The sequence below is a fragment of the Acartia tonsa genome, chromosome 14, assembly GCF_053477335.1.
Source record: "Acartia tonsa isolate MP-2025a chromosome 14, ASM5347733v1, whole genome shotgun sequence".
Taxonomy (NCBI): domain Eukaryota; kingdom Metazoa; phylum Arthropoda; class Copepoda; order Calanoida; family Acartiidae; genus Acartia; species Acartia tonsa.
Window position 1 is genome coordinate 33,150,281 of NC_137273.1, and position 17,659 is coordinate 33,167,939.

The window sequence follows — 17,659 nt, forward strand, 5'->3', positions numbered from 1 at the left end:
CACCCAGTAATTTAACCATACAGAAGGAGTAATTTTGTTTATCATCATTGGGAATAATTGAAAAGAGTTTTTGTCATTGCTACGCTATTTATGATATTATCCTATGTTATTTATTAATTTGTTACTTTTTATATTAAGTTTACTAAAAAAAATACAGGACAGCTTTATTAATTTTAAATTTTAATGTAAGAAAAGAGCTTTTAACAAAAAATAGTTTTAGATTTTTGAAAGAAAATCATAGTTGCTAGTATTTGTATTATTGTAACTTATTTTCAGCTAAATAAAGTTTATACTCTTTATGATATTGAAATTGTTCTGCTGAAATTTCAGAAAAAAAAACATATTGAACTATTTTATCTAAAATTGCTAGGAATGTTAAAAAAAATAAAATTATTCCATACATTCCTTAAACCAATATTAAGCCTTTTTGAGATACTTGAAACTGTTTCTCTAACCATTTTTGAGATCTTACTGGATATATAAACAAATAAACACAAACAAACTTTGGTGTAAGGACTTTATTATTTTCAGGAAGGGAGGCGACATTGGATTGTTTATTACACTAGTTCCCTTTTTCATTTGTTGGCCTAACAACTTTTATTAAATTTCGATTAATTAGTTAATGAAGTTGAGTGTACACATGTTTCAACCACAAATTTTAATCTACAGAAGGGGTAATTTTGTATAGCAGTATTGGGGATGTACATTGATTAATCGGCTATTGTCTTATCCCTTTAGATATCTGTTTATTTTACAGTAACATAAAATGTACATAGCTGTATATTGTTAATTTTATCTAGAACTATATGCATACATGAAAAGCAGACAATTTATATGCAAAACAAAACCCATACCTAACAAATATGCAAAAAGGGTATTTTTATATAAACAAGGATGACAACATCCATAAAAGCGAAGCACTGAAACTGTAGGACAAACGGACATTAACACTTGTATAGTGTCTGAACTGAATAATCAGAATATAAAAGTTTAAGATTCGAAGCAAAATTGTAAGTAAATTTGTTGAAAAACTGCTTGATACTGGATAATGTTTATGGACATACTTACATCTTTAGGACTTGATTATAGAGTTGTTTCGCTTAAAATATTGTTCTTTGTTGTCCCAGGAATCAATATACCAAAAATCGGATCAAACGGATAATTAGATCACATAAAAATTTGTTGTTAAAAAAGTAGAAAAATCAACATGTTTAAAATGGACGTACGGACATTCTGGTAATGATTATAGAGTTTCTACGCTTTCTAAATCGTACTTAACTACTACAGTAATCACCATGCAAAGTTTGAAATCGATAGGACAATTCTAACATGCCTAAATTAACGAATAAAAGAAGTAATTATTTCTTCAAGGCAAATTTAAAAGTACGAATATTTTATCTTTTTTTTTTACAAAGGTAAAGTATTTCTTCAATTTTCATTGCAACCCCTTTTCAATCCCCACCCATTCCATTCCCCCCCCCCCCCAGATCAGTGGTCTTTTTTCTACCTACCATCCAACTTCTCATCAATGGATAAAGAACACGTGGATCTTATGACAGGGGAAAATTTGTCGTAAGTTTTGGTTGCTATTTTAGTTATCATTTATTGGTCAGTAAGTTCTTTCTGTAAGACGGGAGGCGATGGGGAAAAAGGGGAGGATCGTTTTATCAGCCAGCTGAAAGAAATATTTATTAGGGTATGCGAAAATCTCTCACAATATCCAAGTATTCTATATCCATTTTCCCAGCCCTTCCTAGCCGGCATTTTTGCAAAATTTTGTTGCTATGCAGTGGAATCTAGCAAAATAATATGGTGTAGAATTCAGAGAGAATATTTGCAAATATTACGTAATGATATAATTAAGTTAAAATCGTCCTAAAGTTTTAAACTCTTACAAAATAATTCCTGTAACAATTAGGAATAATATTTTAAGAAGATTCTTGTATCAATTAGGTATAATACTGAAAGCATAGCAGTAATCCTTGATTAGGAATTATATTGCACAAAGATTCCTGTAGCAATAAGGTAAAATATCTATAATACAAAGTAGCTTGATGTCTGTCCGTCTGTCTGTCCGTCCGTCCCTTAAGATCTCGGTAACCACTGAACCGATTGGATTCTACTCTTCAGGGTATATACCTATTGGTCCTGTGGTGGTTTTAAGCTATTTTCTTGGGGGGTGGGACACCCCCAACCCCCCCAAAAACAAAAAAAATCCCCCCCATTTTTTTTTTTTTTTGTAAGAAATATCCTTGGTCCTTTGTAGATTTCCTTTGTGGAATATTTTTTTATATAAATTTCACCTTACACTTTTTTTACCATCTCTTGGGGCAAAGCCCCTAGAGGCTAGGGGCGAAGCCGCTAGTTAATATATAAAGCATGTAGGAGTGATCGTTGAACAATTAGGTATAACATTGCACAAGGATTATTATTTTCTAGAATATAAATTTAAATAATACCCTCTTCTTGGAAATGTATCCTAGATGCATTTATTTTATTAAATACATCTGACAAAAAAAGAATACAAAATATACAAATAGTTATATTCAAAGGTATAGAAGTATGGAAGGCTTTGTATCAATAAAAAGCTGGGAAGCTATAAAGTAGTGCAAAATATAAATAAATTCGTGCAAACTTTAAATGCATGTTTATTCCCCCCACCCCTTTTTTTTGGTTGAGCTAGCAAATCCATCTGAATCCTTTGGCATTGCAATTCAGGGATCTACAGGGATAAGACAATGGCTGAAAAATTAATGTACATCCCCAATAATGATACACAAAAATACCTTTTCTTTAGATTACAATTATTGGTTGAATCGTTTGCATACTTAGATTTATGAACTAAATAATCAAAATAAACTAAAAGTCCCTAAAGCTAAAATTTTGGGGCTAGTGTGATAAACGACCCAATGTCCCCTCCCTCCCTGAATGCAACTGCTAAAGTAAGCTATTTATTTCCTTTAGAAAACTTTTGATTGATGTTGGCTACATACAAATATACAAAAGTATACTTTAGGTTAAAGCATAAGGAATCACAGTATATATTAAGTATATTAACCAAAGAATATATTATATTATACTAAAAGACATTGTTTTAATAAGTATAAATTTAACAAAACTTTATTAACGATTTAAAAATGAATTAAGTAAAAGATAGGTGATTAAATATATCAACTAAAAAATAAATCTAGTTAATGTATGTAAAAAATACGGGGATATTATGACAGGTGAAAAACTGTTGTCAATTTAGGTTGATAAATCCCCTGTTCCTTGGTCAGTTCGTTTCTCCACTAGGAGGGGAGGGAATAGGCTTAAAGGGGGGTGGGGGGAGATCGTTATTTTAGCCCACAACAAGTTTCACTAGAAAACATGAAAATCTACTGTGAGATCCAACTAATAATGAATCCATTATTAACATAATATATAAAAGGATAGCAAATTAAAGAGGGGCTCTGCTGCTAAATCAGGCATCACTTTTTGAGTCAGCATGGCAACCAAGCAAAGTTGTGCAGTGGGTAATTAAAAACAGAACAGAAGCTACTAAAATGTTTGCAAAAATTTGCAACTCCCAGCCCATGCAATTTCTATTATTGGTTGCAATATTGCTAATGGACAAAACCATGTACTAAAACATTAAATTCAATTGTTTTTAATAACTAGAATCAATTTTAAGGTATAAAATATGATATAAGAAAGCATCATTACAGTCATTATCCTGAAAATCACTTTAAATATTTTGAAAAACTACTTTGATTGTTTTAAAACTCTTTCCTTACAATAAAATGTAGTTTTAACATAAGAAATATAAGAACTCTTTGAATGTCAAATTTTTATTCTGCTTGTTTTTAGGAAGCTCTATTTAATGTTTTAGATAATTATTCTAAGGCTTGATTTTATAGATAAGATAATCTAAAACCTAATAATGAAAAATTTAGTGGTTAAAAAGATCTAAACGAACAGACAAAACTTCTTTTTTTACATAATTTTTCATTCAACAATCTTTGACAATTACATATTTATTTTAGGCGCTGCCACCCTTGGCTGCATACCTGGCCCCCCAGGCCGCCAGAAGAGCTCTTGGTGCTGCCCTGCATCCTGCAACCAGATTCAGGTAAGTCTCAAAACCAGGGCTTGGCAGCCGCGCGTCAGCCTCAAAATTAAACCCGTTTAGATGCTCTGAAAATATAGTCATATTTGGGTCAGGTAATAACTTCCAGCTGATTTGTAAAATTTTATTGGTTGATTTTCATGAGGCTTACAGGAGGCTGACGCGTGGTTGCCGAGCCCTACACAAAGCTTTTCAAAAAAAATATCCTTCCTCCTCAAAACTTGTTCTCCTTAGATTGTTAAATTCTTTCCTTGTATTTGAATTTTTATTATTATCATTCTTTTTCTTATAATTGAAAAATATCACCAAAAATCCTAAAACTTATGAAATAAATTTAAGTGCAACATTTAAAGAATATTCACTGTAGGCAGTGTCAATTTTTATTTAATTTTTTTGATATAATTTTTTTATTTACATAATTTTATATTATGCATTTGTTTTAGATGTATTTCCTAGATAATTATACATTATTTAGTTGCATTTTCTTGGATTATTTATCATTTTTAAATGTTATTGATATTATTAATTTAATTTTCCGTGGTCGTAACTATTTTTTTTCAAAAGATGTTTTTTTTGCTTGAATCATCTACTAAATTTGTTGGTTATTGATGTTTACTGATATACATTTAAATTTTAAAAAAACTTTATTAGTTTTTATATTCAGCTTTCTACAGATAATAAAATGAAAAATTTTAAGATTTAAACTAGTTTTGTTAGCCCTGAGGGGCCGAAGGACCGATCTAACAAAACTGGTAAAATTTTATGATTTTCATTTTAGTCATCGTGGAAAATTGTCTATAATACGAAGGTATACCTGATTTTCAGTATTGCTGAGAACCGATTATAATTCAGCGGATATAAATCGGTTTCAAGGCCATACTGGAATAATCTTTACATAATTGTTTTTTGTCATTAAACAACATAACCAACAATAATTTAGTAAAAAATCAAATTTGGCTTCATTTGTTAAATTTTTGTTATTTCGTGCACTTTGGGTTATTTTTTCATTTATTTTTATTTATTTTTTTTCTCAGCCCTTACGGTTTGCCAGCCACCTTACCATTGGAGCTAAGCCTAAAAGAAGGGTAAGCTATTTATACCCAGTAGGAAAAAATTCTTTACCATGTGGCTAACACAATTTTACACCAAAAAGGCCTTTAGAGAGTGTCTCAAAATTATTTTAAACTTTGAAATAACATGTAAAGAATCAACCTTTCCTGCTGGGAGTTTTTTTTCATTATCATTTATTTGTTTTGCTTTTATTTTACATTTGTTATATTATTATTGTTATTATTATTATTAAGTTTATCTTTATGTCCCTCTACGTAGTTATACATTATGTGACATGTTCATGGTGGATTTAATATAAAATTAACAGGATGTATGTTAAGTGTCTGTTTGTTTGTACCGAAACCACCGAACCGATATGGATCTTCTTTGCATTGTAGCTTTAATAGGTTTTGTGACGATTTATAACTATTTTGGGGGAGGATATCACCACCATCACAAGAAAAATCTCACCCCAATAAGAAATGGGTCAACGTCACCCCCAACCAAAAAAGTCACCCCAGCGGCCTCTTGGGGCGAGGCTGTTAGTATTTTAAGAAGGCAAATTATTTATTTACCCTGTTTCTTAATTTCTTGACAAAACAGCAACCAAAAAAGTTACTATAGTGGTTACGCAGTAGAAATCTATGTTTTGTGCTTTATAGATCCTTATTTTTATTTAAAAGGATAGTCCTTTTATTTCATTTTTATTTATTTTGGTTGGACAGTCCTTTTTGTAATTTTTAATTTGAGTAAAACTTGGGGGTCGATATAATTTTTAAATAATTTCCCTGATTTATTTTAATTTATAATTGTTTTTGTTAAGCCCTGGGAAGGCCATTATCCAAGGAAAATCTGTCCCAAGGCAAGTAAACTAAAGGGTGTCCCAAAAAGTGTTTCCCCCAATTATAATATACAATTCTACCTTTTCTAACAAGTCATGATTCTTTATTAACACCCTTTTGTTAAAAGAATAATATAAAAAGAGTTATTTTATTTGATCCCGAGTAAGCTTGCTGAAACTTCAAAAGAAATGGTTTTTAGGACACCCTTTAGAAGTTTTATTATTTTTAGTTTTTTTTCTCGTGTTGTGTATAAAACAATTTTATTTATTAATTTTTATTATTATTTTCTTCTTAACTGTTAACCAAACAATTTTTTGTTTTTTCTATAATTAACCCAAAAATTAAATAACTCTAGAGTTAAATAACATAATCTAATTATTAGGTCGAAAAATAATGTAATCTTAATCAAGTATCAGAGAATAGGTCAAACAAATATACAATTTGAACTAATGCTTTCTAAATAATAGGAATTATTTGCTAACCTCAAAAGGAAGGACCATGTCAGAAATACGAAGAAAGTTATTTATTGAATTGTATTATAGACAATTTTCCGCGGAAAATGAAAATTTAAAGACAATTTCTAGTTTTGTTAGTCCCGAGGGGCTGAATGCGGGGGTAACAAAACTGATATTAAAATCTAGATTTTTATTTTGTTATTCGTAGAAAATTGTTTTATGATATGATTCAATACATGATGTTTCAGTATGATTCCGAACAGGTTCTAATCTAGCGGATATTAATCGGTTTCGAAGCCGTACTGAAAAAATAACTTGTTTGTAATTCTGACTTGATTTAAAAAAATAGAACTTACAAGTATAAAATTCTAGGTAGAAACAACAACTAGCTTCCACTCGCATTAGCAAAAGTTTTGCTTGTCTCAACACTATTTAGTAGCGAAGATACTCTATAATTTGAAATGTCCTTTTGTATGTATGTCTGCCTGAAACGTGATTTTCTCGTCTCCTATAAAACATAGAAGGCTAAAACTTATAATCAACATTCTCATCAATATGAAGCATAATTAAATATAAAACATCCATGGCAGTCAGACTGCTCTAAGGATTCCTTATTCTTATACATTTATTTTTTTGTGCATCGCTTCTTATGGATGTTGCCATTCTTGTTTTTATTCCGTTTGCCGCAGTCAATATTTAACTTTGATGTTTTTGAACAAGGATATTAATTAAGCTAAGTTTGTTAAAGTACAATTTAAAGGCATATAATAGGAAGTATTAAAAATATTAACATGTAATTTGATAAAAATATGTAAGAGAAAATTTAGAATTATTTTGAGGGGTTATTTTAGAAGCTAAGAGTTGAAAACTAAACAAATGACCAAGAAAAGATTTAAAGATACGCTCATAACAATTTGAAATGAAGGCATGTTACTAAAATTAACGAGAAATTTTTAGTTTATTTTTTGTGTTTTTATTTTAGCATGAATTATTTTTGTACTAACATTTTTCTTGACTTGCCTACAAATGATTAAATATTAATCCCCCCCTCATTTTCACCCTCCTAATCTTAATTACAATAATATTAAACAATGGGTTTTATTATACATGAACAAAGTAAGGATAATTTTTTCCGCGTAATTCCGAAAAGTTAGGTTTTATGTTGTAGTCTAATGCTCTTATTAAGTCAAACTGTTCTTTAGTATAAAAACACTTAGACTTAATAAGATCATTTGACTACAAACCAAAACCTAACTTTAGGGAAATACGCGAAAAAATGACTATCTTCATGTGTTTTTGATTAATTAGGTTGTTAAATAAGTTTCAATAGATTTGAATAAAAAATATAGATAGGATACTCAAAGTTGATCAAAATATATAATGCTTGGAAAAAACATTGACTTTTAGTAAACACATAAAAAAACATACCTATTGGTACATAGGTACATCTATTTAAATAATTAACTAAAATATTTCACCTATTTTTTATGTGCTTTAATTTAGAGTGAAAATAGGATTATCAAATAGAAATAAAATGAGTGTTTATTTTTTCAACAAAAAAAATTTTAGAAAAAAGGCAAAATATTTGATTTTTACACTTTGCAGGTATTCTCCACTTGCTGGTGATCTTCTGGCTGGCAACACCCTCCTTCCAGGTACAGTTCCATACTTTCCCAGTATGGATTTGAAACTGATTAATATCCGCTGGATTAGAACCGGTTTTAAGCCATACTAAGAAATCATGTATCGTATCGTATTATATCAAGTCTTCTAAGATTTAAAAAATGTACAATTATAAAATTAATACCATTTTGCTACCCTTGCCTTCAGAATCACGGGGCTAACAAAGCTGTTCTTAATCTTAACCTTGTTGTCCTAGAAATCAGATGATTGTTAGTCAAAAAGTTAAAAATCATCTTGTTTTAGATGAACTCTCAGTCTTTCTGGTAACGATTATAGAGTTTCTACGCTTTCTAAGTTGTGCCTAAGTGTTACAGGAATCATTAAGTAAGCTAGACAGTTTTAACATGCCTAAATTTACCCTAGGACATATTGAGCCTAATTATGAAAAAGATTGTCATAAAAAATATTTGCAATTTTCAACTTCTAAAATCTAATGCTGACAAACCATTATTATAAATTATTTAACATTTTATTTTATTTTTAAATAAAATTTTGTTCATAAAAAATGAATTTTTGTATGTGATAATTTTCAATTATTATTAATCCGCTGTGAAATAGGTTAATCTTAGTCTAATTCTGATAAAATAGGTGTGCATCACATTTTAGAAATCTATAAAGAAAAACATTATTTCTCAAGATTAGAAAAATTAAAATTATAATTCAATTCGTAGATTCAATAAATCGGTAATTTTGTTATGTTTTACTATGATTTGATTATCTTTTTTCGTAACTTATTAAAACTAAAGAATTAATAGATTTTACTTAATGAAACTGAAAAATTTACCATTGCTAATATTAATGTTTACTTTATAGCATTAGATACAAGGGGTTATTACGGACAAATAATTGACATAACTGCATTTAAACTAATTACTTTTGTTGATATTATAACAAACGAAGTGTTAGATAATGTCCTAAATAAGTTAAACAAGCGGCTATGCCCACTTGCTAGAAGGAAGGGGGTTGGGTAAATCTCCACTTCCAATTTTAGTTTTAAAAAGTGAGAAAAAATATTTTGGGAGGCCTTCCCTTGACCTATGAGAAGCTTGCCTGTACAGGTCAATAGCTGGCGAGATCCTTTAGTACGCACAGAGAGACATCCTGTTACTTTAATTTAATGTTATTAATGACAAAATATATGCTTTTAGTGTCCGAATCCGATTGTACAATATTGGAACGAAGCTCCTAAACAATTTATTTTATAGGTATGACTGCGACTAACGGTTCTGGGTGGTGTATATTCGTGTACAACCTGGCCCCTGAGACTGAAGAAAATATTCTCTGGCAACTATTTGGCCCATTCGGTGCTGTTCAAAACGTCAAGGTGAACAAATTTGATTTATTTTCATTTCAGTATGTCTTTGTTGTCGATTGATATCTGCTGGATAAGAACCGGTTCTTATTCTTAGCCTTACTGAAAAATCATGTATTACAGACAATTTTCTAGTAATAGTAAAAAAAAAAATCATAACATTAATACCCGTTTTGTTAGACTAAGGGGCCGAAGGTCCGAGCTAAAAAACTTAGATTAACCTTATAATTTTGAATTTGAATTGAATCTGTGGAAGGCTGTCTAAATATATAATACGATTGGATAAATAACTATTATTACTATTTGGTTTACTTTCTTAACCTTTTTATTAATAATTTATTTTTTTTTGATAGCTATTTTTTTCATAAATCATATAGGAAAAATTAGTTCAAATTATATACAATTATTTCATGATTTAATACAATTTAAACGCAGTGTATTTATATATTTTTAATGTAAAAGGAAAGTAAAAGGAAATATGTATAAAAAAAAAAGAAACAGAATGCGGATTTTTTTTGTCACATTTCACTTTGGAATTCAAGGTTTCAAATAAATATGGCCAGGCAATTTTATTTCCCGTTTTTGAAGACAATTGCGTAGTTGATAATATCCAGCGAGGGAGGGGACATTGCTTTGTAAATTACACTTGTACCCAAAGTTATAGTACAACGTCATCTTATTGGTTGGCTCAAAATAACTTTGTCTATTATTATTAGGGATCTATATCAACTTACCATTGCCTTATCCATTAAGATAACTGATAATATATGCGCGACTTCTCTAATACGTTCAAGCTACATAAGCAGAAATTATCCAATCCTTGATAGATTGGAAACATTTTTTAGTTTACAAACATCATTAAAAATTCTTATGATTGACCCCCCTAGGCATAAAAAGGGAAAAGACAATGGCCGATAAATCTATGTATATCCTCTAAATTTGCCCCATCTGTAGATTACAATTAGTGGCTGAAACGTTTGGACACTTAACTTAAAGAACCAACCAACTGAAATTCAATGAAAGTCCCCAAAGTTATTGGGGACCAGTGTAATAAACAGTCCTCCCTAATTGACCCTCCAAGGTCATATACCTAAAAATTGACGTTGTGTGTAACACCCAGGTGATCCGCGACCTGCAGACAAACAAGTGCAAAGGATTCGGATTCGTGACCATGACCAACTATGAGGAGGCGTTGGTTGCCATCCAGTCACTTAATGGATATACTCTGGGTAACAGGGTCTTACAGGTATGTAATACTTTATCCACATACACAAACATCCTGTTATTTAGTATAAGGATATACTATATTAATTGGAATGATTAAACAAATAGTTTGCTTGGTTATATAGGCAAAAAAATGTGTGAAAATCCTTGTATGAAAGCAACAGGATGTCTGTGGATTTGCTCTTTGTAAATACCGAAGAATCTTGCTAACCGCAGACAATGTAGCTTTTCATTGGTCCTGGGAAGTATGGAAACATTTACGAAAAAATGAAATTTGCTGTCAAATGCTTTGTGAAAGTCTAGATGTCATACCTAAATATAAACTAAAATTTTTTTTCCATTATGGCTTCGAAACCGAGGCTATCAAAACTGGTTTTATAATTATTTTATTATCTGCGGATAGCTGTCTATAATACTATGGTAAAAATAACTATTAATATTTTTTTTTCAGGTTTCCTTCAAGACAAACAAACACAAAGCTTAAGCAGAGGAATTCTGAACGAAAAAAACTTCAGAAAAAATGAATAAAAACACCCTTTCCGCAAACAGTGGTTTTTATTAGTATTATAATTCTTCTCTTCACTATTTTGTTATTTCATCTATTGCCAACACTACTCCCCCCCTCCCTTCCATCATATATTTTGTATTTCCCTCTTACAAAAAAAAGAGAACCTAACCCCCAAATTAGACTGGCTCCTGAAGCCCTGAATCATAAAAAACACCACTATTCTCACTATACTACTTTTATTATTAATTATTATCATTATTATTCTATTATTATATTTAAACCACTTTTTATCTATTCTATCTATCTGTATTTTCGTATTTTTCAAGTTAGATTAAATGTTTGATTTGGATATTATTATTCTTATTTTCATGTCTTTTAAAAAAATATAAGAATTATATTTGATTAAAGACATGAGATACTTATTAGGATTGTCCAAAATATTATTTAAAACCATCAAAATAATTGGACATCCCTAATTAATAATTCCAAATGTATAATATTAATATGATCTCTTTGTTAATTTACTATGTTTATATAGGATTCCAAACTAATTTTTAGACACAACAAAACTGCATGACCCCTAAAAATAATGCGTTTCAAACTGAGACAATGAAAACGACATACCCCTGGATTTTTTTAAATCTAAATAGTTTTTTAGAAAATTTAAAATGACTTTTAAAAATCAGTTGGAATCCTATTTTCTTCTTTGTTCTTTTTTTCTTATTGTATATCTAGATTAATATAAATTACTATATGTATGGTTCAAAACAAGAAATACAAAAAATACACGAAATTTACATAGTGCTATTTGCAAAAAAAATAGGTATAATGCTAAATATATCTAGTCAGATACCAAAGATATAAAAATCTAGTCATGTCAATACTCGCAAGCAATTACACCACTGTTATACAACACAATTTTTAAAAAGTGAACCATATATAAAAACATTATATAATTACAAGTTTAAACAAATATCCAACCTTTTAGGGACCCAAAAGAAGCTTTCCACATATTTCTTCCTTCAAAAAATATCTTAAATTTTGAAAATGAATATGTTGATTTATATTTAATGTCAATTTTTAAGACATAATTAAAGGAGAATAATATAAAGGGATAAAATCTTTTGGGAACCTTTTTATTCTGTGTTAGAGTTTGCTTTTTAGATTTACTAGTGGTTGCTTAAATTAATTATTCAATAATATATTAAACATATAAACATTCTTCTTACCTACAGCTTGGTCAATAAAATTATATATATACATTATTTATACATATTTTCATCATTGTATATTATATATATTTTTGAAATTTATATTTCTAAATATATTTTAAAATATTCTTAAATCTTTAATAATAATGATAAATCGCCATAAGATGCAACAGAAATAATTTTTAAAGAAAAAAATGTATATATATAATTTTCATTAAACCAATTTTGGGTTTCATATTTTTTTTCCATGTTTGAGAAATTGTATTATAAACATCTTTAGTCTGTTTCAACTGTTGTTATTAAAAAGAAATAATAATGCTTCCCCAAATAATATCTTTGTCAAAAGAGGAAAAGAGAAAAATATATTGTTATACAGAACTGGGAAGCCAGGTGGCTCATATGTATACTATACATGGATCAATTAATTTTAGTTGAACAAAAAAAGCGAAGCACAAAACTAAATATTTAAAGAATATTTATTCTTATTTTCTTTTATTTTTTATTTTAAAATCAAGTCACCTGTCTTTCTCTCTCTCTCTCACTCCTCAAAGCTATTTTTCCATCTTGGGTTCCATTCATAACAAAATTTAATAATTTCTTAAGCATTAAACATTATATACTCTTTTAAGAAAAAATCATTTGTTTTTGTCAATTGTTAAGAAAGAGTTGTTAAGTTTTGATTATGGATGCAACCCTTGCTTTGTTATTATTGCTGAAACTGTTCTATATCAACTACCAATGGATAAATATTTTCTTGTTTTTTTTTCTTTAAAAATGCTGCTTAGGATGTGAAATAGTGTTGGAGCTGATAATCATAAAGCATTTAAAACATATTATAGTGCCATAAATATCTACTTTGTTGATAATATGATATTAGCTGGGACACTGTCAAACACCTTTCTGAGGTCAGAAAATTTTGATGCCATTTTTATATGGCCAGCATTATTTCTTTTCTTTTTTGAACAGTTTATAAATTCAGCATAATTATCAAATTATTAGCTCATTTATTAAGATAAAGAGTCATGCTCCGGTATATTTTTCTACCAGAAAGGTATAAATTAAGAAATGATAAGAATTGTATAAAAAATATAAATTCATGCAGAACATTTTCTGTTAAAATTTAAGAAAAAATCTACGAAGAATTACACCACAGCTGGATTCACAAAAATTGATGAAAAAAAAGAAAAATGTAAAATTTTTGTGATCCCGTTTCTATTTTTACAAAAAATGTAAATTTTAACAAAAGATTGCTGTAAAAAACGTGAAAAAAACTTGGGCTCTTACTTGCAGTGCCGTTTTTTGGTTTCTTTTTTTGTCAATCTGGACGATTTTATTAATGATCATTAAAAAACACTGAATGAATTTTACCCAAAAGTAATATTTTTCAATATTTCTTCTTTACAACGACCTTTCTCAGGACATAAATTTTCAAAACAAATTTTTAACAAAATGGTCATTGGTAGAATCTTTATTATTTGTAAATTTCTTCTTTATGATCCAAACTATTTAAAATAGACTCCGACCTGAACCTAAAATTAAATAAAAAAATAACAAAAATCCACGAAATGTAAACTTTGTTGACATCTTGGGTGTGTAAGTGATAAAAAAAGCAAAAAATACCAAAAAAAAATTACTAAATTCAGGTTGGACAATGAACGGTTTTATGTATACTTGAAAACAGACTTTTTTAATTACTTATTATTATTATAATTATTACTATCTATCCACTTATTTAAACCAGTTTTATAATCTATATTTATGATTACAATTGTTCACTTTAAACTAGATTCATAAATTTCAGAAAAAAACACAAAAAAATAAAATATAAACTTTTTTGTAGCCAACTGCCCCCTAAATATAAAGAGTTAAGTTAGAGTTAATTCTAAATTCTGGCAGACTTGGTGTTTAAAGAAAAAAAACTTTTGATTAAAAAAAAGCCTTCTATTTACTTGTTGGTTGGCTTTTTTTACAACATACTTTTGAAAAACTGAACCAAAATCTTTAGATTTTGGTCTCTTCTTAGAACATGGATGGCTAACTTAATTAAAAAAAAAACTCAAATAGTATCTTCAAAATTGGATTTTTTACAATACAAACTTTTAAAAATCAAATATTTTTTAGCCATCCTGTTTTAAAAACAACTAAAATAGTTTTAGCTCTGTGCATTATCACAATATCTAATTTTATGTATTTTCAGCTTCTATTATTTATTGTTCCATTATTGTTTAGATTTCAAGACAGCCAAATAAAAATTGCAAAATGAAAATATTTCTTTTGTTAATTTAAAATTATGTAAAAGTCTTAAATTTATTGAATTTAGGACAAAAATACTCTGTAGTAGCGCAGCTAATATTTGGTAGTTGGTCTTTTTATTATATACTAGCGACTACGTTTCTAGAGGCCTCTGGGGGAATTAAAGAGTGAAGCGTAGATTTTTTTGATGCAATTTTTCTATGGAGAAAGTTGTTATTCTGCCACAAAATCAGGATTGTTAACCCATAATTCAACCCAAAACCCCAAACCCGGTTTCTTGTGGGTTTTGGGAAGGTTATAAAAAACCCGCGTTTTTTGGGGTTTTATTCTATATTAAAGTGGTAAATTTTGACAGATTCCTTTTTTCATCATTATATACAGGGTGTTTCAATAGAAACGTCTTTTTTAAAATCTTAATTATGCATAGAAAATAAAACAATTATAAAAAGTGCTTTATATATCTGGAAAACCTATTCTGGGACATTTATGTTTCAAATATTCAAAAATGATTTTTCAACAAGTTACGCCTTAAAAACCGGTTTTCCAAAGTCCTTATTTTAAAAGATTTACAGATTTAAAGATTGTGGAAAAATGCGCACGTTTTTAAAATTCAAATTGCGCGGCTTGTATTGATAGTAGAAACACGTTATGCATACCGTTAGAATCGTCATAAACTCTGGTTTTTGGAAATATAAGTACTATTTTTGTGCTATTTGTAGTTTAGGAGCTACGTTGAAAAATGTGAGAAATGTTAAAAAGTTTTAAGTAAGTTGGGATATTTTACCACGTAGCTTCTGTAATATACGTAGCACTAGAATGGTTTTTATATATTCAAAAACTAGAGTTTATGACGATTCTAACCGTATGCATAACGTTTTTCTGCTATTAATACAAGATGCGCAATATGAATTTTAAAAACGTGCGCATTTTTTCCACAATCTATAAATCCGTAAATCTTCAAAATAAGGCCTTTGGAAAAACCGGTATTTAAGGCATAATTTGTTGAAAAGGTCATTTACTAAGTATATTTGCGATAACTTTTATTTAATGAAATCTTCCAATTTTTAACATGTACAAAACGGCCTGCTTAATTGCTTCAAGATCCATGTCAGATCTATATAGGAAATAAATGTCTATAAACGAGCTCAAGTTTTCCAAGGAATATTTGTTTAAAACTCATAGTGCTCCAATAATCCATAATAAACTCTCATTGCCCAGAACGATAAGACCCATTATTTTACTTTATTAAAAATAAATTCCTTTTTTTAATTTCATGTTGCTATTTACCTTATATTGATGTATTTAATTTCTAATCATAAAAAAGAAAATTTAAATTTATAAAATAATAAATGTAAGAAAACTCTGTTTTAAAAGAATTCGATTGTGGCGACACTTCGTGTGTTAAAATATTAAACTAAAATTGTAATCATCATCATTAACCCTTTGGTGATGGTAATGTAAAGAAAAAATATAATTTAAAAAATCTTTTTAAAATCATTTAGATTATTAATATTTACTTTCTTTTAGATAGTAATGCCGGGTGAGCAAAATAGATTTTTTTGAGAAATAGATATGCATATAGAAAACTAGCCAATAGGGAGATAATTATATCGAGCCAACCCTAGTATTTAAATATTTGAAACATAAATGTCCCAGAATAGGTTTTCCAGATATATAAAGCATTTTGTGTAATTGTTTTATTTTCTATGCATAATTAAGATTTTTAAAAAGACATTTCTATTAAAACACCCTGTAGTTTATTCTTAAGCCCTTTATTTAACATCCTAAAAAAAACGTTTTTTGCGGGTACCAAGGTTGGGTCAAACTTTTGATTAAAAACCCTGGTTTTTTAACAACCCGGTACAAAATAGAACAATATAAGTTCAACTGTAAACAAGATCCTTCGATACACACAGATAGACAGACAGTGGGCATTCTGTTACTTTTACAGAGGGATAATCCAGATACTTAGACCATCGTACAGCTTCATAATTTTTTCACTGGGGAAAAGAAGGTATGGGACAATGGTAGATAAATTGATGCTCACCCCCAACTCAAGTACACGTACGCAGAGGCCTCTAGAGGCGTATCCCTTAGTTAACTAATATACATACAGTATCGAATAGCGGTTACAATTTTTAAATAAAGGGGGGGGGAAATGTGGTGACTCGTGCCACGACATACCAGCAATTTTATTTTGGGTGCTACTCCCTTAGTTTTAGAGATAATTGGGTGAAATCTTTTGGGCTGGGTCACTTATTACCCCAAGTTTTGGTATCTTTAAAAAAAAAACGGCGGCGGGTCCGCCGCTCCCGCCGTTCGCCACCATTTTAAGCCGCCGCCAAAAAAAAAATTTATTGCATTTCTCGCCGAATTAGGCAATTTGGAATCATTTGAGACCATGTTATTTTTTTCAAAAATTTTTCCCCTTATAACCAACCCTTCAAATTCTCGTTTATCTTAAATTCAGTGCCTCTCCTAAGCTTTTAAAGATGGTGAGACAAAACCTTTTGAGGTAGATCAGTAAAAAAATATTTGAATGAAAAATGGCGGCGGTACCGCCGTTCGCCGCCATTTTCCGCCGCCCCAAAAAAAACCAACCCTGCGGGGGGACTTGGTAATTTTTTTCAAATTCTCGTTTATCAAGATATATCTTAAATTCAGTGCTTCTCCTGTGCTTTTAAAGATATTGAGACAAAACCTTTTGAAGAGGTAGATCAGTAAAAAAATATTTGAATAACAAATGGCGGCGGTACCGCCGCTCCCGCCGTTTTCCGCCTCCGCCGCCAAAATTTTTTTATTGCTTTTCTCGCCGAATTAGGCAATTTGGAATCATTTGAAACCATATTATTGTTAAAAAAAAATTTTCCCCTTACAAGCAGTCCTCTGGGCGGCGGAAAATGGCGGTGGACGGCGGGAGTGGTGGTACCGCCACCATTTTTATTCAAATATTTTTTTGCTGATCTTCCTCAAAAGATTGTGTTTTAATATCTTTAAAAGCACAGGAGAAGCA

The 17,659-nt window shown here is 29.5% G+C and overlaps 1 protein-coding gene across 50 annotated transcripts in view; it reads left to right on the plus strand.

Moving 5' to 3' along the window:
* fne (ELAV like RNA binding protein found in neurons) overlaps nt 1-14,659 on the plus strand; it is a 183,032-nt gene extending 168,373 nt beyond the window's left edge. For 21 of the 50 annotated variants that reach the window (XM_080148894.1, XM_080148899.1, XM_080148895.1 and 18 more), the window contains exons 12-16: nt 4,026-4,111; nt 8,061-8,110; nt 9,344-9,462; nt 10,571-10,696; nt 11,126-14,659. In XM_080148894.1, the coding sequence (XP_080005020.1) occupies nt 4,026-4,111; nt 8,061-8,110; nt 9,344-9,462; nt 10,571-10,696; nt 11,126-11,158 (414 nt within the window). In that variant the 3' untranslated portion in view covers nt 11,159-14,659. Of the gene's footprint in view, nt 1-4,025; nt 4,112-5,142; nt 5,194-5,981; nt 6,021-8,060; nt 8,111-9,343; nt 9,463-10,570; nt 10,697-11,125 lie in introns of all 50 variants that reach the window. The other 29 variants (XM_080148863.1, XM_080148868.1, XM_080148865.1 and 26 more) reach the window with 2 other exon arrangements.
* The last annotated feature ends 3,000 nt before the right edge of the window (nt 14,660-17,659 follow it).